Source organism: Penicillium bovifimosum, assembly GCF_028826915.1.
Source record: "Penicillium bovifimosum strain IBT 22155 chromosome Unknown utg000002l_segment0_segment0, whole genome shotgun sequence".
Lineage (NCBI taxonomy): Eukaryota > Fungi > Ascomycota > Eurotiomycetes > Eurotiales > Aspergillaceae > Penicillium > Penicillium bovifimosum.
Window position 1 is genome coordinate 4,019,088 of NW_026622711.1, and position 17,318 is coordinate 4,036,405.

The following is a 17,318-nucleotide window of genomic DNA, read 5'->3' on the forward strand; positions in this document are numbered from 1 at the left end:
CACACCGATTCGACCACCGTTCGGAAGCCCGAGTTCGCCAGACACAATGCAAGTAAAGTAAGCAGGAAGAGGAATAAGTTGCAAGAGGTTGAAAAAGGGGTATAATAATCGTCAAACAGAAGATCAAGATCAGAAGTGATAGGATGTACAGAAGAAGGTAAGGTAAGATGCACTGAAGAGGGAGAGGTGGTAAATGCTCAGGCAGTTACGGCCTGCTCGCGAAGGTTTTCGTTGGATGGCGTATCAACGATGCGCTCGCTGATTGACGTAGAAGACGGAGAAGAGGAGCCGTCCTGTCTTGGTGCAAGAAGATGGCTGCTGTATGTCGTAGATGAAGGGGAGTAAGGGGTGGGTTCCATGTCCAACGGATTTGCATCAACATTCGAGAAGGACGTAATCACTGGGGAGGCAGGACCCCCGATATCTTCTTCCAGTTGCTCTTGAGCATCCTTGAACTCCGACAGATCATCGGCGCTGCGCACGCTTAGGCCAGTAGTGGTAGTCATACTGTGGATCGAATGAGGACGTTCCGGGCTCCGGTCCGTCAACATCGACTCACCGCTGCCGATGATAGTAGGCTCCGACGCCCGTGGCTCCTCATGAGGGGTAGGCTTGCGGAGCTTGAGGCGCCCTTCCGGGGGCATGTTTTGCCATTCAGACCCGAAGGTTATGATTGATGCTTTTTTGCCATGCACGGTGAAACTGGGAGCTTTGCGAGGAAGGCCCTCGCCATCGCCGGACACATGATCGTCTTCTTCCGGTCCAATACTGGACACCGAACCGCGTTTCTTCTTTGAGTGAGAATGGGTTCTACGGGAGTGCGAGTCACGAAGAGTGCGATGAAGGCTGCGGCGAACGCGACTTGGTTTATCCCCTTTGTCGTTTACATTGGTGTCACCCTCGGAGGCCTTGCTGGGGTTGGTGTCAGGGGCAACCTCTTCGTCCTGGCGTCCCTTTGGTGATGCTGGCAGTTCGAGTAGACCAGCTTCCCGCAGAACGCGCTCTTCGCCGTCGTCGAAGCTCAATGGTGCGGTCAGCTTTGAGGTCTTAGACGCAAGGCTGGCTCCATCCCACCGACTAGCACGACTGAGAACAGATGCTTCACGCTCGAGTGTGATTGTTGTTGGGTCGGGCGAGTATGACTTGGCACGCTCGGGGACGGGTACAGCGGAGCGTTGACGGCCGACACGGAGGACATCAAATGAAGTGATTGACGTCGGGATGCTGGGACGGCGGAGTTCGTCGTTCGAAGGTTTGGCCAGCAATCCGGCTTCTGCTGGTTGCTCAGTTGCGGTTACATTGGACTCAGGCGTATCGGCACTAGAGACGGTAGGCACAATACTGCCGGCTCTTTCCACGCTGGGCTCCGATCTCAAGGATGGCCTGGAAAGCGAGGCCAGGCGTGTCCCATCCGCGTGCGATAGCGTCGGGTCAGCGACAGCTTCCACCCTAGCCTCTACCGCCTCTTCGTCCTTGCCGAGGTCTCGGAGCAGAACTTGGCGGTAACATTTGCTACGCCAAATATCCTGCCTCACCCATTTGATCTTGGCAGACAAGCGACCTGCAGCCAGAATGACGTTCTCCCGAGCCCGGGCATGAACAGGAGTGAGAACCTGCAAGTGTCGGGCATTTTGTAGGAGATCTTCCAGTTGCTTTTGCAACACAAAGAGCTTTTCGTTTCTCTCTCGAATCTTTTGGCTCATTAATTCGCGGCGCGCAGCCATGAATTCGGCGACGATATCGGTATCAATGCTAGGAGAAGCGGGCTCCTGGTCCGTCGATTGGTGGGACTTTTGAGAAGACACTGAGCTCATTCGCTGACATTTGCGGTATCGCTGTCCTTCATAGTTAGTGGCAATCATGCCCTTGGTGCGTACGCCAGTGGTCCTGAAGGCCGCAGCATAATTGAGGTGTGCAATCCAATCATTCATTTCAGACTCTGAGGTAGCGAGGAATGTCTCCTCCATCGCATTGTGTCGAACAAACGTGAATGCATGCTTGTGCTTTTTGTAACTAGAGTCCAAAAGAGCAACCGTATCACCGGTAGACAGAATATTGTCCGGTTTGAACTCCGCAAGAGGTGGTTTGAACACAAGAGTACCGTGACGGTCATTCTTGACATATGCCTCATGCTGCGCGATGAGTGAGCGCACCCAGTTCACGTTGCGGAAGAAGTAGAGCTGAGAAAAAGTGAGAATTGCGCCCCATTCTTGCCAGGGCGATCTAGCTTTCTTCTTCCTGGGATCTTTCCGCCAAAGCAAGCCAACCTTGGCAACCTTGATATCCACCAGACCGGGGTTTGAGTCAAGTGGACTGCCCAAGCTAGCCGGCATGAACGCGTCAGGGCGAGAGCGGGAAGAAATGATCTGCAAGATTCCTGACTTGGTGAAGGACTGGTGAAGGACATCCATGTCCGGTGGCCCAGCGGTACCGAAGTGATCGTATGTATCATCCAGATCCATGACATCCTTCAGGCTAGGGCGCAGAGATTCCAGTTTGCCTTCCAGAATGAGCGAATAAGGATCGACAGGCTCCCGCGTAATCCTGGGCAAGTTCTCAGTGCTAGTGCTCTTGAAAAGCGTGCGACGTGGCTTTGCCAAGTGGCGATCGGGCGGGTTCGCGTCTTCCACATGGATAAATGGAGTGTATGAGATGTTCTCATAGAAACACTCTAGGATGTCCTCCGAAACCCCCTCCCCTCGACTGATCTTGACGTAATCCGCTTTCTGCATCTTGCGCTTGTTGTTTTTATTGAAGACGTCGGTATGGAGAATCAAAAGCGAAAATGCAATGAAGTAGGCATTGTCCGGGCTGGTGAAGATACCCGGGTTGCATTCGTGGTAGCGGTCAGCAAATGCTTGTACGAAACGGTCGATTTGCTGTGTTTCTTTCGGAAGCTCAACTTCCATCAAGAGCTTGCGAATTGCCATGTCGAGCGGGTCGCCGAAGTATGAGAAGGTTCTCATGTATTTCCGCAAACCGATCTTGAAGAATTCCTCATCTGATTGTGCTAGAACACCGCCAATCATTCCACGGGGTATGCTTTCTTCTAAACGGGTCAAATATGATGCGGGAGTGTCGGATTCTTCCCGTTTCGGAATTGCTGGTAGCTCTACCGTTCGCAAGTTTGGGGTGGAGGCGCCGCCTATGGCGGGGGAACCGTGTCGGGGAGCGGGCGGGGATGAGTTTTGCCTCAATCGCTGAGTGAGGTTGAACATATCACTGAAGCTTTTGCGGCCACTGGTCGAAGTAGACGTGCGTGTCGAAGCTGCAAGCCAAGGGGGTACGGACAAATCATCATGGTTCTCGGCCAGCGATCCCATGGTGGATGAACGTCTGCGATTTTTCAAGGACGAATTGGATCGAACAGATCGAGCTGAGTTCGTTGAGTCGTTCCGAAACAGTGGCGGTGCATTCGAGGCGAGTACCACAGCGGAACGAGATGGTGACGGTAGTGGTGAGATGTGATCCTGGCCATCTGAGTTCTCCGATTTTGGCGTATCTACCGGCGGAAACTTGGGTCGATTGTCGAAAACTCCCGGTTGCGAGACTTTGGGGGGCAAAGGGAAGAGAGGGCTGCGATTGCGCTTTAAGCGTGGTAGACGAAATCGCTTGGCCGATGTGGAGTTACCCTCACGAGGATAGTTGGTTAGAGGGACTGTTTGGTCACCATTACTCTGGTCTGACCGAGAGGATTCGGAAAATCGGGGATCGATCACCGACGAGCGCTGGGAGTCAGTGTGCTGCTGGTGACCGCCCCGAAGCGAATTGATTGACAAGCGTCCGGGCTCTTCGGTGATGCTCGGGGACATGCCGAGCGTCGAGTCGCCCTGAGAGTCGGTTGACCCCTGGCCCCTCCGGCGAGACCTCACAGATTGTTCCGTTGATTTCCGAGACATCTCCTCCATGGACTGTTTGCGTGAGGATGGTCGAAAGCTAAGCCTAGATCTCTGTTTCACGGGCTGGTCGAGGTCGTGACTGGTAGGGGCGGTAGTGATGATTTTGGGAGCTTTATATGGTAGACACGGTTAGCTCCTTCATCCTAGACGAGTGGGATAGTCAATTGATTCACTTACGCGGTAAGGAGGGGACCGGGGGTGAGTCCTCGCCCGCCTTGACATAAGATTTGGAGAGTTGAGGGTCAGATGCATGGCGTAGCCTCATAAAGCTGAACCGCTTTTGGCGTAGACTCGGGGTCTCCGCCGATGGTGCAAAGTCCGACTGAGCTACCCCATGATTTGACCTGTCATCTGGTGTGTGAATGCCTGTGCTATTCCCCTTATCTGGCTGACCAGAAGTACGAGAAATTGATTCGGAAAATCTGGGTTCGGGGGCGGGATAAGGACGAGGAAGGTGTTCACTGCGACGGACTTGAGGTTGGTCGACGGTCTGTCTCTTGCCATCGGGCCCAAGACGCAGTCCTTTCCAATGCATGGTGAAGGACAAAGCGTCAGGATAAACCCAAGCTAACAATCCATGAGAGAAAGAAAAGAGTGGTTGTTTAACAAAGGATGGAGGAGAAGGACATGGTCCAGACGCGGGATTACGTGGAGAGGTTCAGTCATGCAAAAAGGGGAACGTGGGAAAAGGGAGCAACGTTCTAGATTGCCCTATTTCTGCCGCCACACTTGTTTCCTTCTTTTACTCGATGAGGGTGATTTTTTAAAAATAGAAAAAACAAAAGATCAAGAGCATCGAAATGTCGTGATAGTCGTGGGCCAAGAAAGATAAGAGGGGCAAGGCAGATGAATTTAAGGCGAGCGACCTGAGCGTCGGGTCGGCCGGTTTAAGTATAGAAAGAGATCTGTGCAATTTGTATAACTTCATGTAATTTGTAGTTTACTAAACAGCGATACAGTAGTTAAACTGCAGAGGTACAGTAATAGTCCTTGTTTAATGTTGTACCACACGTAGATTCATGAGTCCTCCAGGCCAAGAGACCACTGACTACGGACACTGACGTAGAACGAACAAGCTCCTCATCTTCTCCCCCAATGCTCCCAATCTCCGGCTTATCTTTTGCCATTCATCTAATTCATCTACTTCTATACGTCGCATATGATTTGAATCTCTCTTCCATTTCCTCCCTAGTCCCCTACTCCCCTAGTCCCCTACTCCCCTACCCCCCTACCCGCCCCCGTCTTCTGACGTTTTGCCCCCTCGCCTCTTCTCCGCATCCGAGGCTCTCATCAGTGTGGACCTCAGGCTGTACTCCTCACAGTAAACCTGTGATCTCCAACTCTTTCCCTTCTTTTGAAATAGATCATCTTGTGACTCGGCATGCGTATTCCTACGATATTGGTCGCATCGGCCTTTCTCCCTCTCATCTCTGCTGTCCCCGCTGGTTCGAGCATCACCCCACCGCCGCCCTTGCAGCCAGTCCGTCTCACCCATTCCAACCCACGCCCGTGGGCTCGACTGCGCGACTGGGTAATCAGTTCCATTTGGGATATTGACCATACTCGATGCTCTTCAAAACATCACTCGCCACCGTCGAATATCTATGACCGATATGGCAGCGATGTCGTTCTCCGATTTTACTTGCGCCAACCGGACGAGGCAGCGGCGTTGGCTTCTGCCTCACAGGTGCTGTTCTTGGACACTTGGGCCATCACTTCGGAATTTGTGGATATTAGACTGGCAGAGGATATGGTGAGGCTTACTCCGATAGCTTTATGATCGCCCAATTAATTTTGCTAGATCCCTTCCCTGTTGGACTTATTACCGTCAACGCTCCGCACCTCCTACACTCCGCTTATGGACAACCTCGCCAAGAAGATTTATGAATCGTATCCCTCTCGTCGCCCTACAAACGCCGAATTTGGTGTTGGGAATACACCAGGTGAACTCCAGACGATATCGAACGGGGACCTTTTCTTTCAAGAATACCAACCCCTGGCCGTCATTACGCAATGGATGCGCTTGATGGCCTCCATGTTCTCCACCCACGTACAAATGACCAGTGTGGGGGTGTCCTATGAGGGTCGAGATATCCCAGCATTGCGACTGGGAGCCTCTGCCTCGGCAGAACCCACAGAGGGCCCTCGCAAGACAATTGTCATTGTCGGTGGTACTCATGCCCGGGAGTGGATCAGCACATCCACGGTAACATATGTGGCATACAGCTTAATCACTCATTACCGCTATTCAGCCACAGTAACAGAATTGCTGCACGAGTATGACTGGGTACTAATCCCAACCCTCAATCCAGACGGATATGTCTACTCATGGGAATCGGACCGGCTATGGCGCAAGAACCGCCAGCCAACAGGCCTCCCACTTTGCCCAGGCGTCGATCTAGATCGCTCCTGGGACTATGAGTGGGACGGCGAGTCCACTCGCTCGAACCCGTGCTCAGAGAACTACGCCGGCGCGGAGCCCTTTGAAGCACTTGAGTCACTACGCCTAGCGCAGTGGGCTCAAAATGAGACAGCCCAGCACCGCGCGGAAATCGTTGGATACATCGACTTACACTCCTACTCTCAGCAGATTCTATACCCATATTCATACAGCTGCTCGTCTGTGCCGCCCACGCTCGAGAGTCTGGAGGAGCTAGCATTGGGTCTAGCCAAGTCAATTCGCCAGACATCACATCAATCCTATGATGTTACCTCGGCTTGCGAGGGGATTCTCAGTCACAGCGTAGCTGCTGGAACTACCGCGGGCGGTAGTGCTTTGGACTGGTTCTACCATAAGCTGCGCGCCAAGTTTTCGTACCAGATCAAGCTCCGCGACCGCGGTAGTTATGGGTTCCTTCTGCCTTCCGAGCACATTGTCCCAACAGGCAAGGAGATTTATCGTGCTTTATTGACATTTGGCAAATTTGTTCAGGGCGAGAAGGCCTCCGTCAGCTTTGATGATTTGACAGGCGATCAAATACCCTTAGCCGCTGGCCCTTGAATAGTTCCCCCGTTCTTTTTTAATGACTGCATTTTGCCTTCACAAGCGAATTCTATTTCATTTTTCTTCTAGCGTTAGTGAGGGCTTGTATATCATGTCGGTTGTCTGCGCCTAAATGTAATGCAGAATGTTTCTACATGTCCAGGGTGCAATGAACTGTAAGCATTACGACGAAACACGGGTACAACGTTCAACTCGGACAAGTTTTGTAAGGTAACGACATCCATGAAACTTAGAGGTGATGGGACAAACCCGATATATGCCGCCCCGCCCAAGGTTTTGGATACCGTAGTGATGCGGTATCTGGCCTCGCTCTGCATTTTTGAAGGGGAAATCTCGAAAACGGGATTCAATCAAATACCGTATCACTACCTACCGTAGGAGTTTGGACTTGCCCTAAGTTCGACCCTCCCCTCGTTCTCGTGCAAAGTACTGCTCAACGAGCACAGTGCACGGCTAGAGATGAAAAACCGCTCTAATCCTGAGAGCGCTTGCACAGACTATCCTGTAAGTATATATTGTAGATCGATCATCATTTCTCATAATCATCGAGACATCTAAGATGTATTGAAATCCAAATAAATGGCCAGCCCACGCAGCAAAAACCGCGGGCACAAAAGAACGCTTAAATTCTAAGACAAGATAGATATGAAGAGACGTTCACGAATCAGAAGAGCCAAGAGACGAACTTCTGGTAGAAGATGTTCGCATCAGAGTTCTTCTCCGCCTCAGCCTCCTTCGCGGCGAGATACTCAGCCTCTTCACGGTCAATCTCGTCCTTTCCGCTCCAGAGATCGGCAGTCTTGGGGTCGACGCGCTCACAGCGGGTCCACAGCTTGTATCCAAAGATCATAATGAGGTACAGAGGAATACCGAGGTAAGCGGTGATGAAGTTCTTGTAGTCGAAGTTGCCGTACTTAGGGTTGTGGATGAAGACATCGAAGTTCTTGGTGAGGGCGATGAGACAGCAAAAGGCCAGAGCGAAGTAAGAGCCTGCGGCGCCGAAGGGTGCCTTATAGGCTAAGCTTTCGTCGGGGACGTTCTGGGCCTTGCGAGCGCGCACGAAGTGGATGTGAGTGACCAGGATGGAGATCCAGGTTAGGAGACCGAAGATGCTGACGAGGTTGACGAAGTATTTGAAGACGGTTTGCGAGCTACTGCTGACGTTCATGTAGGCCAGCAGGGCGATCAGGGAGGAAATGGCCAGTGCGAACACGGGGACACCGCGGCGATCGGTACGGGCGAAGATCCTGGGGGCTTTGCCCTCACGGGCCAGGCCGTAGATGGTACGGGTAGCGATGTACAAATCGGAATTGGCGGCAGAGAAGACGAAGAGCAGAATGCAGGCGTTCAGAATATGGGGCAATGCTGGGATAGCTGCCAGCTGGATGGCGACCACGAAGGGCGAAGCAGCGGCGGAGCCCTTCTTGTCGTTGTTGGATCCGGTGGCGAAGAGAAGCAGCGGAGAGTTGTATGGGACCAGAGTACCGACGAGGAGCACACTCAGCACGTAGAAAACCAGGATGCGGTAAAAGGTCAATTTGATAGCCTTGGGAATCGTCTTTCGGGGGTTCTGTGCCTCGCCAACGGTCACTCCGACCAGCTCGGTACCCAAGTAGGCAAATGTAGCAGACACCATGGTGGACCAGAAAGCCAGGAATCTACCAGCGTTTCCCTCCATCACATAGGTGTTGAAAGCACCTGGGCTCTTCCAGTAGCGGAAACCCTTGCGGTCATGGTCCGGTCCACCACCGAGCATGAGAATGAAGGACAGGAGGATGAGGCCGAGAATGACAATGACCTTGAATGACGACAGCCAGAACTCGAATTCACCGAAGAATCTCACACCGAAGTAATTGATGGAGACGACCAAAACTAGGAAGACGGTTATCCATACTCCGGCGTTGACCTTCTCCGTTGGTATCCAATATGATATAACCAATGCACCAGCAGTCATTTGATTTGGCGACAGAATGATGTATTTGAACCAGTACCTGAATAGGGGTTAGCAAGAGCAACGTCGAAGGCGGATTGAGAGCACGTACGTCCAACCAAGAGCGAAGCCAAGAGCAGGGTCGACGAAGCGAACGGCGTAACCAGTGAAACCAGACGGCAATGGCAACCAGGCGGCCATCTCTCCCAGAGCGCACATAACCAGATAAACGATAAAACCAACCCAAGAGTAAGAGATTAGGATGGAACCAGGCTACTCAAGTCAGCAAGAGGGTCTTCGAGTCAATTCTACTCAGGTATAGAACACTTACGCCGGCCCTGCACGAGATTCGTTAGCCTCCAGTCCATGGCGGATATCAGGTAGGGCAAACTTGTCACTTACTTTGCAAGAGCTTCTCCCGTTCCAATGATCAAACCAGTACCAATCGCACCACCGATGGCTAGGTACTGTTAGCGCATGCTTGTCTTCATGTCGAGATCTCACCTACCAATCATAGTAATGTGTCTCGCCTTCAGCGCGCGGTGAAGCTCAACATGGTTAGGGTTGTTGAGGCCACCATCTTCGATGTCTCCCTCTCCGCTGATCTGCTTGGAGACGGTATCTTCCGCTTTGAGAGACTTCTCCATTGTGTATTCGGACGCACAGAGGTATGCGCCGAGAGGAATGAAGTCGTTAAAGATAGGTGTAGCACAGAGATGTAAGAGGGGGGAACTCGAGGGAAGAGAGAGAGGCGAACCACTTAAATATCCAGTCAAGAGCGGCAGGTACACAGAAGATAAGAGAGAAAAAGGAAACCCCTAAGAAGATCCTTGGAGGTGGGTGTGCACGGTTATAAGAGCTAGGTACGGGCACACCTCGGACTTTAGCTAGCCAAGACCTTTTTATGATTTTATGGGGTAAAAAATGTGGATTTTAGGTCTATCAACGGCCCAGAAGCGAACACCGTCGCTTCAAGCTTAGTCTAGCTGGAATTTGCCAGGGTTTAGATCTGGGCTGAGCGTGTTGAGGCTGCTTCCGGTATCCGGGGTGTCTGTCGAAATCGGGCTATGCAGCATGCTTCCTCTCTCGGACACATCTCGGGATCCAAGAAGAAGGTCTATGGAGTTTGTTATGGCATGTACTTGCCCAGGTGACTCTACTCCGTAATATTATGGATCACTGCTCTGCGTATTCTGGTAAAGGGGCACTGTGCACATGGCAAACGTCCAATAACCAGCCGTCAAAGCTTGTTGATAAGAGAAAATGGAAGCGGGAACTATGCCAAGACGGGGGGCATGGCCCATGGCCCATGGCTCTGCGGGGAGTGCGCTTTGTGTCGGCTTTGTTTATGTAAAAGATATTCAAAAGCCGTTTTAGGTTGACTTCGGCTCCAATATTCCCCAGATTCTCGCTTGGAGGCCACTCGGCAATTGTAATGGATGTACAGTTACTCCAATTCCTGGAGTTTCGAGCGAGAAAGCGCGAGACAATGCTGAGGCTCTTCAATCCGTATTCCGTGACGTGGAATCTGTGAAGGGATAGAAAAGGCAAAATGGAATCCGCCACCACTCACATAGCTCCGCCACCCGGGAGGAGTAACTCTTAGTTAGCTTAGCCAGTGTGGAAAATCCCAGTTATCAGCAACAGCCCGAAGTCCCCGAACGGAGAGTCCGGTGCACCAAGTGTTTGCCAAGCCAGACCTTCATCTTGGCAGGCGCACGCTAGTCTAGAACCAGACTAGATGCATATTTCCCGAGTCTGTGCGCTTACGCCAAGACTTGCTTTTGTACGCTTCCGCCAATCACTATGAGCGATTAGCAAAACCGCCCGGTTCAAATCTCACTTTATATTTCTTGGCGGGGGCACTGCGGGGCTGACTCGTTAATCTATGGAAGTGATTTGTGGTTGGCAAGGCATTCGGTTTTCTGGAACATTTGGCAAGCGTAAGGTTACATGGGACAAGACCTCGGGAGGTGGGGCTTGGCATGATTGGGTTTAAGGTGAGCAGGATATACAGGGGGTGCCGAGTAGACAATGTCCCGGACTCCCGAGGCTCAAAGGCACGAGACCGTGAAGACGTCGACGATCTTGTAAACTGGATGCTTCTACTACTCCGTACACAGTTGCGCAGAGCTTGTGGATCTTGTCGGCTCAACCCCACGCTCCTTTGCGTGAAGGAATTCTCACAGTCCTGCGTAAGCAGCTTATCTTGCCTGCACACGCTTGCATTTTCGCGGGCCGCAACTGTGGGCTCTGTTCCTGCAAAGCAAATTTTTTCATTCTGTGGTGCCACTTTTTGCAGTTTCTGGCGCACCGGTAAATCCTTAAAAGCGCCTCGCTCTACGGAGTAGCACTAAGCCAAGGCTCTGATAAGGGATGATCATGGTCCATGGAAAGGGCCGAGTGGGACCGGTCACCGCAGTGGCACCGAGATTAGAGCGATGCTCGAAGGAAAGCTTGGCACGGCTTTGCCATGACTGTCCTCTTCTTGGTGAGCCTGTTGACACTAGCAATTTGATAATTGTTGAGAACTGGCAACTCATCCGTTGGACCGTATCGGGTAATGAATGTCCACACGAAGCAGATATCCTTGTTTCCTGGTGAGCTCATCTGTGTGGGTATTGCCCACTTGTTATTGATCTCGCCAGGTGTTGAGCCTGCTGTCTCTCTCTCTCTCTCTCTTCTCTCCTTTTCGTCGACCCGAATACATGCAGATATTTCTCCATCATTTCCCATCTGTATCGTATTCATATGAGTAATTCCATGACACCCATAGAACTATGGGATGGAGTTGGTGCTTCCAGTGGTAGGTATGGCCACAGTCAAGGAAATATAAATGGAGAGGTCGTCCCGCATGTGCCTAGAAAGATAGATAGCAAGACAGTAAACAATAGCATCGGTAATAGGATGCCTAGCCTAAGTACCTATATCATAGGTAGTCATATCAACTTGGAAGGGGACATCGTCGGGGCCAGGGGCCTACTTAGTATGTAGGCAATACCAACGATATCAACATCAGAAAATCGCGCTTGCTGGATATCATTTCAACATTGGGGCAAATTAAGCTTAATTATGAATGTCGGTCTGGAATTCCAACCATGCACAAGTGACGTGGAAGAATGGCCCCCACCTAACCAACACTTCCACATGCCAGTAAGAGTCCAGCTTTGGCCATACCAACATAAAGGGAGGCTCTTTTGGTAATCAAGCAGACTTGAGCCTCGCCAAAATGCTGCGCGCGACGAAGCCATCGGCTAGAGCGGCTACATAATAATTGGCCCACAATGGAGAGCCGCAAAATGGGGGTCGTGGGCCACAGCGCTTGACAGTAACGTGGCGCCGGCAAGGTCGACCGTTGGAGTGTACTCCTCTGAAAGCAAGAAATGCGTAGGTGTCAAGCCAACATATGCAAACCGACAGGGTACGTACTCCATAGCGCACCCAGGAACTCACGATGCTCTGCCTCTCACATGTGAGACTCAGCCGCTGAGCGCAGCCTCATAGGGTAAAAGAGATGGTGGGCCTGTGTTGGTGCAGGGGGAAGAATTGGGCGCTGAGGGTATGGCTCATATTCTCCGTACTCACCCATGTGGCATGAACTGAGCAGAAATGCAACAATGGACACCCCTGTGGTGGCCAGGGTGAAGTCTAGCAATGTAGTTAGTTGCAAGAGGAACAAAGTCCAGCCAGTTAAGATCCCATAATATCCGCTGTCACTTCGAAGCTAGCACAATTAGCTGAATCATCAAGGCACGAAGCCCGGTTACCTACTGTGAACATGTCCGAAGCTAACAGCTGGGAGACTCTGCCAGCCTGTCGATAGGAGCCACATTTACCAACACAGTGGATGGTGGAAATGTGATCAATAGTGTGTAAGTGGGGTCCGGTTGGCCTGCGAGACCAATGCCAGTGTTGGATGTTGGTAGATGTGCCCGGGTGCTGTGGGCATGCATAAGTGCAAGAAGATTGGGATTAACGGAGGCCATCCATTGGATGGTGAACGCCGCAGCGGTTACAAGTATTTTTATCGCGCTGATCGGAGGATTGTGATTTGTCTGCTGAAATGAAATTTGCTATCATTAGCAACACTAAATTCAAGCTAATTTGATCCTTTTCCACGTTAAGAACTTAAGATCAAAGAGATGCGGGGAGGGAGTGCATGGTTGACTCTCCTGAGTTGCTCCCTATATCAGGCCCGCGTGGCAGTCTGGGATTCAACTTCTTCAACTTCACCTCCTCAACCAAAAGGAGATCTTTATCTGGACTCCGTCTATAACTGGCAATTAAATAGAATAGTTGCGACCTTCCACTACATCATGGGTGTCATGCGTCTCCCTCGCCCAACGGGCATTTATGTCCCCAATTCGCCACGAACCCTAACCAACGACATGATCTCTCCACCACTATCCCCAGAATTCAGCTTCGACTCTGAGACAGTCATTCCCTCTCTTCTCCCAGCTCTGGAATATATCTCTACCAAACTCCAACAAAGAATGATGCACGTTACTCTCTTAATCGGCCGAGGAAAGCCCTACCCAACCGGCCAACCCTCCGATCTGATGATCATCCCCATTCACCCAATCGAGCAACAAGCATGGCGAGTCCTTGAGCGGGCCATCGCCAAAGGCGCAAAGAAATTCGCCCTCGGTCCCAGCTGGAGCGACGCTCTGAGCCGCAGCCAGTACGAGCGCCAGGCAAACGATCACCTTGTCAAACAATCCATTCTCCAGAACGAAGTTGTCTTCAGCCAGGAGGGTCTCACTCTTCTAAACATGGACCGTATCTATACCTTCAAGCGCCGCATGTGCATTCTCTCCACCCGCCCCTTCTCCCGCAACGACGAACAATCAATGTCATCCTGCATCCGACTCCTACATCGCATCGTAGCAGATTTCTCCGGTCGCCCATTCAGCAAAGCATTCTTCCACCGCGTTTACGAACAGCTCGATGTTCCAGACGAGCAGCTGACTGCTGTCGCAATCGCATACAAGAAAGTCCACAAACAGGATGCTATCATTCTTCCCGCACAGGCGACCGTTCAAGCGACCATTCAACCAGTTGAACAAAAAGTCGAAAAGGTCGAAAAGGTCGAACCAAAGATTGAAGTGAAAGCCCAGCCTAAAGCTCCAGTTAAGGCTCAGGCTAGAGCATCGGCCAGAGCTGATCGCATCATTCTCAAACCCAAGGCTGAACCTATCCCTATCCGCGTCAAGGCCGAACGCCCACGCGAGGTGAAAAGGTCGTCTGTCCATACTGTTCGCGGTCGCAGACAACCCCCAGTATCGAAGATGCGACACACTAAACGTGGGCCGAAGACTCCTCTTTCTGCGTCGGATGTCACGCCCATCACGCGCAATGAGTGGAATATTCTTGTTAGCCAGGACATCCGGTTGAAGCCTAAGGTCACTAAGTGGGTTCCGTCGCCGACCGTGCTGGCTGCTGCTTGAACTTGAGATGGTTCAGTTGATACGCAAACCCGTTTTCATGTTATACCCATAACACATCCCCAACCTTGAGGCGCGGCATGCGTCTCGCTCACAGCTCTTACACTACCCATCAACCTTGCTAGTGTTTGGTTGGCTAGAGCATGAAGACGCAAAAACGAGTGCCATCTAGCCCGTGTCTACTTGCCAGATCATCTCTACGCCTTCTTCATATCTGATTCCACCGATGATGGACCTATATAGGCCACTTTGGTGAAGGACAGATTGGTCAGTTTTGACATGCCAAGAGTAAGAAGGCCTTCCTGTGTTCAAGCTGCCGACTTCTCTGGGCACCAGATGTCCAGAGATATGACCATCTTATGACGGCTTCTTTCCAAAGCTTTCTTGGACATTGTTTCCGTATATAGTTCACCTGGAAGTTCCAGACCATACAAATTTCTAATATTCTAAGATTGACCTCATGTTGAAACTCCCACGTAGAAGACAAACAGACCTTAGAAGACCCCCAATAGTCCACAAACACTGTTACACTACAGCCAAGCCAAGGCAAAAAGCCCCGCAATATGCGGCCGAAAAGCGAGACATTACCCACAAGCACGGGAGACTTGATAGAGAAATGAGCATATAGAAATCCAAGCCGTGAATAATCTTAAAACATCCCGCTATCATCGGGACTCTCCGCTCGCGGCTCGGCCCCTCCATATCACGTGATTTCGCCGTGAGCCTTGGATGGACAGAAACGGAATCATATTTGATCTCAAGCGCAGAATTCAGCCGATTCCTTCTTTGAAGATCCCGGGACCGGGGGACGTAAAATCCCGCAGCTTTGATAAACGCAGAACAGCTCCCTCATCGGATAGTTGGAATCTTGGCGACCGAATCGGCCTTGGCGGGGAATCGATACCGTTATCTACGAGACTTCTGAGTCCTGACTTGGTCTTGAAACGTGCTCGACTGTGAGTGTACCGTGTATATGAAGTCCTCTTATATCTCTTTGCTTTCTTGAACGAGATTGGGTTTGGTTCAAGCAATATATCTTGGTCTTCTTGCACAATCCAACATCAGTTGCATTGAGCGCTGCCCCAAGCAGCTACCTATTGACAATGCGGGCGTTCGAGGAGCCCGCAAACACGCCTGCAGACTCACACAGTCTGGACAGCGAGCAGAGATGGAGCTTGAAACCGCTTATCAGAAGCGCTGAGCGCTCGCATAACAAGCTGCCGGGCATCAGGAAGATCCCTCTTCGAGCTATTGGGATTATTGCGCTCGTTGCGTTGTTGAATATATTGGTTTGGGTCGCGGCGGCCATTGTGCTGGTATGTTTTGTGTGATTCTGGATCTTATGCCGAATTGATTTACTAACGGTGATATAGAGCTATCATCCGTGAGTCTTTACTGCTCTCTTAGGACCCGTTCCAAGGTTGACTTGAAAGTCATCTGTGTACTAATCTCGTGAATGGAACGACAGTTCGCTGGTTTCTACCGCTGCTCTCGCCTATTCGCTTGGCTTGAGACATGCATTTGATGCAGACCATATCTCTGTAAGTTCACTTTGCTAATTCTCTGCAAATACCAAATGGCTAACCATGTCCACCATAGGCCATCGATTTAATGACCAGAAGACTCCTGGCAACGGGACAAAAGCCCGTCACTGTGGGCACATTCTTCTCCCTTGGTCACTCAACGTGAGCTTAACTGGCCTTTTTGAATCACAAGCCGAGACTGACACTGTATAGCATTGTGATCATCACATCAATTGTCGTGGCAGCTACAGCAGCAGCAGTCTCCTCGCGCTTCGACAGCTTCAGCACAGTTGGTGGGATTATTGGCACCTCTGTCAGCGCTGCGTTCCTTATCCTACTTGGTCTTATGAATGCATACATCTTGTACAAGCTCATCAAGCAGATGCAGAAGGTTTTCAACTTGCCTGAGCATCGCGAAGATGAAGCATGGAAGATTGAGGGTGGAGGAGTTCTTTTCGCGATCTTGAAGAAGATGTTCAAGTTAATTGACCGGTATGCTTTCCTTTTGGGTTCGCCTCATTACAGATCCTAACTCTTATAGCCCATGGAAGATGTATCCCCTGGGCATCCTATTCGGTCTCGGCTTCGACACCTCCTCCGAGATCGCCTTGCTTGGAATCTCCTCCATCGAAGCAGCAAAAGGAACCTCGTTCTGGGTGATCCTCATTCTCCCAGCTCTATTCACCGGTGGGTACCAAATCATACCGCCCATTGACCCCATTCATCTCGTTCTATCTAACAAACCCTCAGCCGGGATGTGCCTCCTCGACACAATCGACGGAGCCCTAATGTTCGCCCTCTACATCCAACCAGCAGCCAACTTCCTGCCAAAAAGGCCGGCCAGCACCATCTCCGACACATCATCAACAGCCAGCGCTCCAGACGAGCTCCCGCAATCGCGGAACAACCACCGCGACCCAGTCGCATTCCTGTACTACTCAATCGTGCTAACCACATTAACCGTCATTGTGGCGATCATCATTGGCGTAATTCAGCTGCTCAGTCTGATTCTGAATGTTACAGATGCCAAAGGCCCATTCTGGGATGGAGTCGAGACTGCTGGTGAATATTATGATGCTATTGGCGGTGGAATCTGTGGTTGCTTTATTGTATTCGGCGGATTGAGTGTTTGGGCCTACAAGCCGTGGCGGAGGTGGATGGATCGGCGGCATGGGAAGAATGTCGTTAATGATGTCGAGAGGTATCGGGATGAGGATGATTCTCCCGATGATGTTGTTGAGAGTGGTGCCATTGTGACCGAGACGGCTGGCGGTGCTCGGAACGAGGGTACCACCCCTGAGGTTGCAAAGGGGGCTTCATCTCGAGTTGATGCGAAGGAGACTAACCAGCCGAGGGTTGAGGAGCATGTTGTCTGAGTTGTTTTCAGCATCAACGTCAGGACCCTAGCAAGTGGAACGAATCGAGGGATTTGCTCGCGTGGCTTCCAAGGTTGATATAAGCTCCTCCAGCTCTACGTATGACCTTGCATTTACGAAAATCTATATTGCTGAATATGAA

General features: G+C 51.2%; 5 protein-coding genes across 5 annotated transcripts; 3 read left to right on the top strand and 2 right to left on the bottom strand.

Annotated features, from left to right (window-relative positions):
* Window positions 1–197: 197 nt before the first annotated feature.
* N7515_002708 (Arf family guanine nucleotide exchange factor SYT1) lies at window positions 198–4,434 on the bottom strand (the record flags this gene model as incomplete). The annotated part of the gene is made up of 2 exons (XM_056663452.1): window positions 198–4,009; window positions 4,077–4,434. The coding sequence occupies 2 exons, from the start codon at window positions 4,432–4,434 to the stop codon at window positions 198–200; spliced, it is 4,170 nt and encodes a 1,389-aa protein (XP_056525565.1).
* Window positions 4,435–5,280: 846 nt separating this feature from the next.
* Window positions 5,281–6,900, top strand: N7515_002709 (M14 family metallopeptidase; the record flags this gene model as incomplete). Its single annotated transcript, XM_056663453.1, has 2 exons — window positions 5,281–5,652; window positions 5,701–6,900. 2 exons carry the CDS (start codon window positions 5,281–5,283, stop codon window positions 6,898–6,900), a joined length of 1,572 nt encoding a protein of 523 aa, XP_056525566.1.
* Window positions 6,901–7,567: 667 nt separating this feature from the next.
* Window positions 7,568–9,480, bottom strand: N7515_002710 (dicarboxylic amino acid permease agtA; the record flags this gene model as incomplete). The annotated part of the gene is made up of 5 exons (XM_056663454.1): window positions 7,568–8,894; window positions 8,946–9,106; window positions 9,165–9,171; window positions 9,236–9,293; window positions 9,342–9,480. The coding sequence occupies 5 exons, from the start codon at window positions 9,478–9,480 to the stop codon at window positions 7,568–7,570; spliced, it is 1,692 nt and encodes a 563-aa protein (XP_056525567.1).
* A 3,669-nt stretch (window positions 9,481–13,149) lies between these two features.
* N7515_002711 (uncharacterized protein) lies at window positions 13,150–14,280 on the top strand (the record flags this gene model as incomplete). Its single annotated transcript, XM_056663455.1, has 1 exon — window positions 13,150–14,280. One exon carries the CDS (start codon window positions 13,150–13,152, stop codon window positions 14,278–14,280), a length of 1,131 nt encoding a protein of 376 aa, XP_056525568.1.
* A 1,100-nt stretch (window positions 14,281–15,380) lies between these two features.
* Window positions 15,381–17,176, top strand: N7515_002712 (HoxN/HupN/NixA family nickel/cobalt transporter; the record flags this gene model as incomplete). Its single annotated transcript, XM_056663456.1, has 6 exons — window positions 15,381–15,593; window positions 15,651–15,661; window positions 15,746–15,818; window positions 15,877–15,962; window positions 16,014–16,292; window positions 16,342–17,176. 6 exons carry the CDS (start codon window positions 15,381–15,383, stop codon window positions 17,174–17,176), a joined length of 1,497 nt encoding a protein of 498 aa, XP_056525569.1.
* Between the last annotated feature and the right edge of the window lie 142 nt (window positions 17,177–17,318).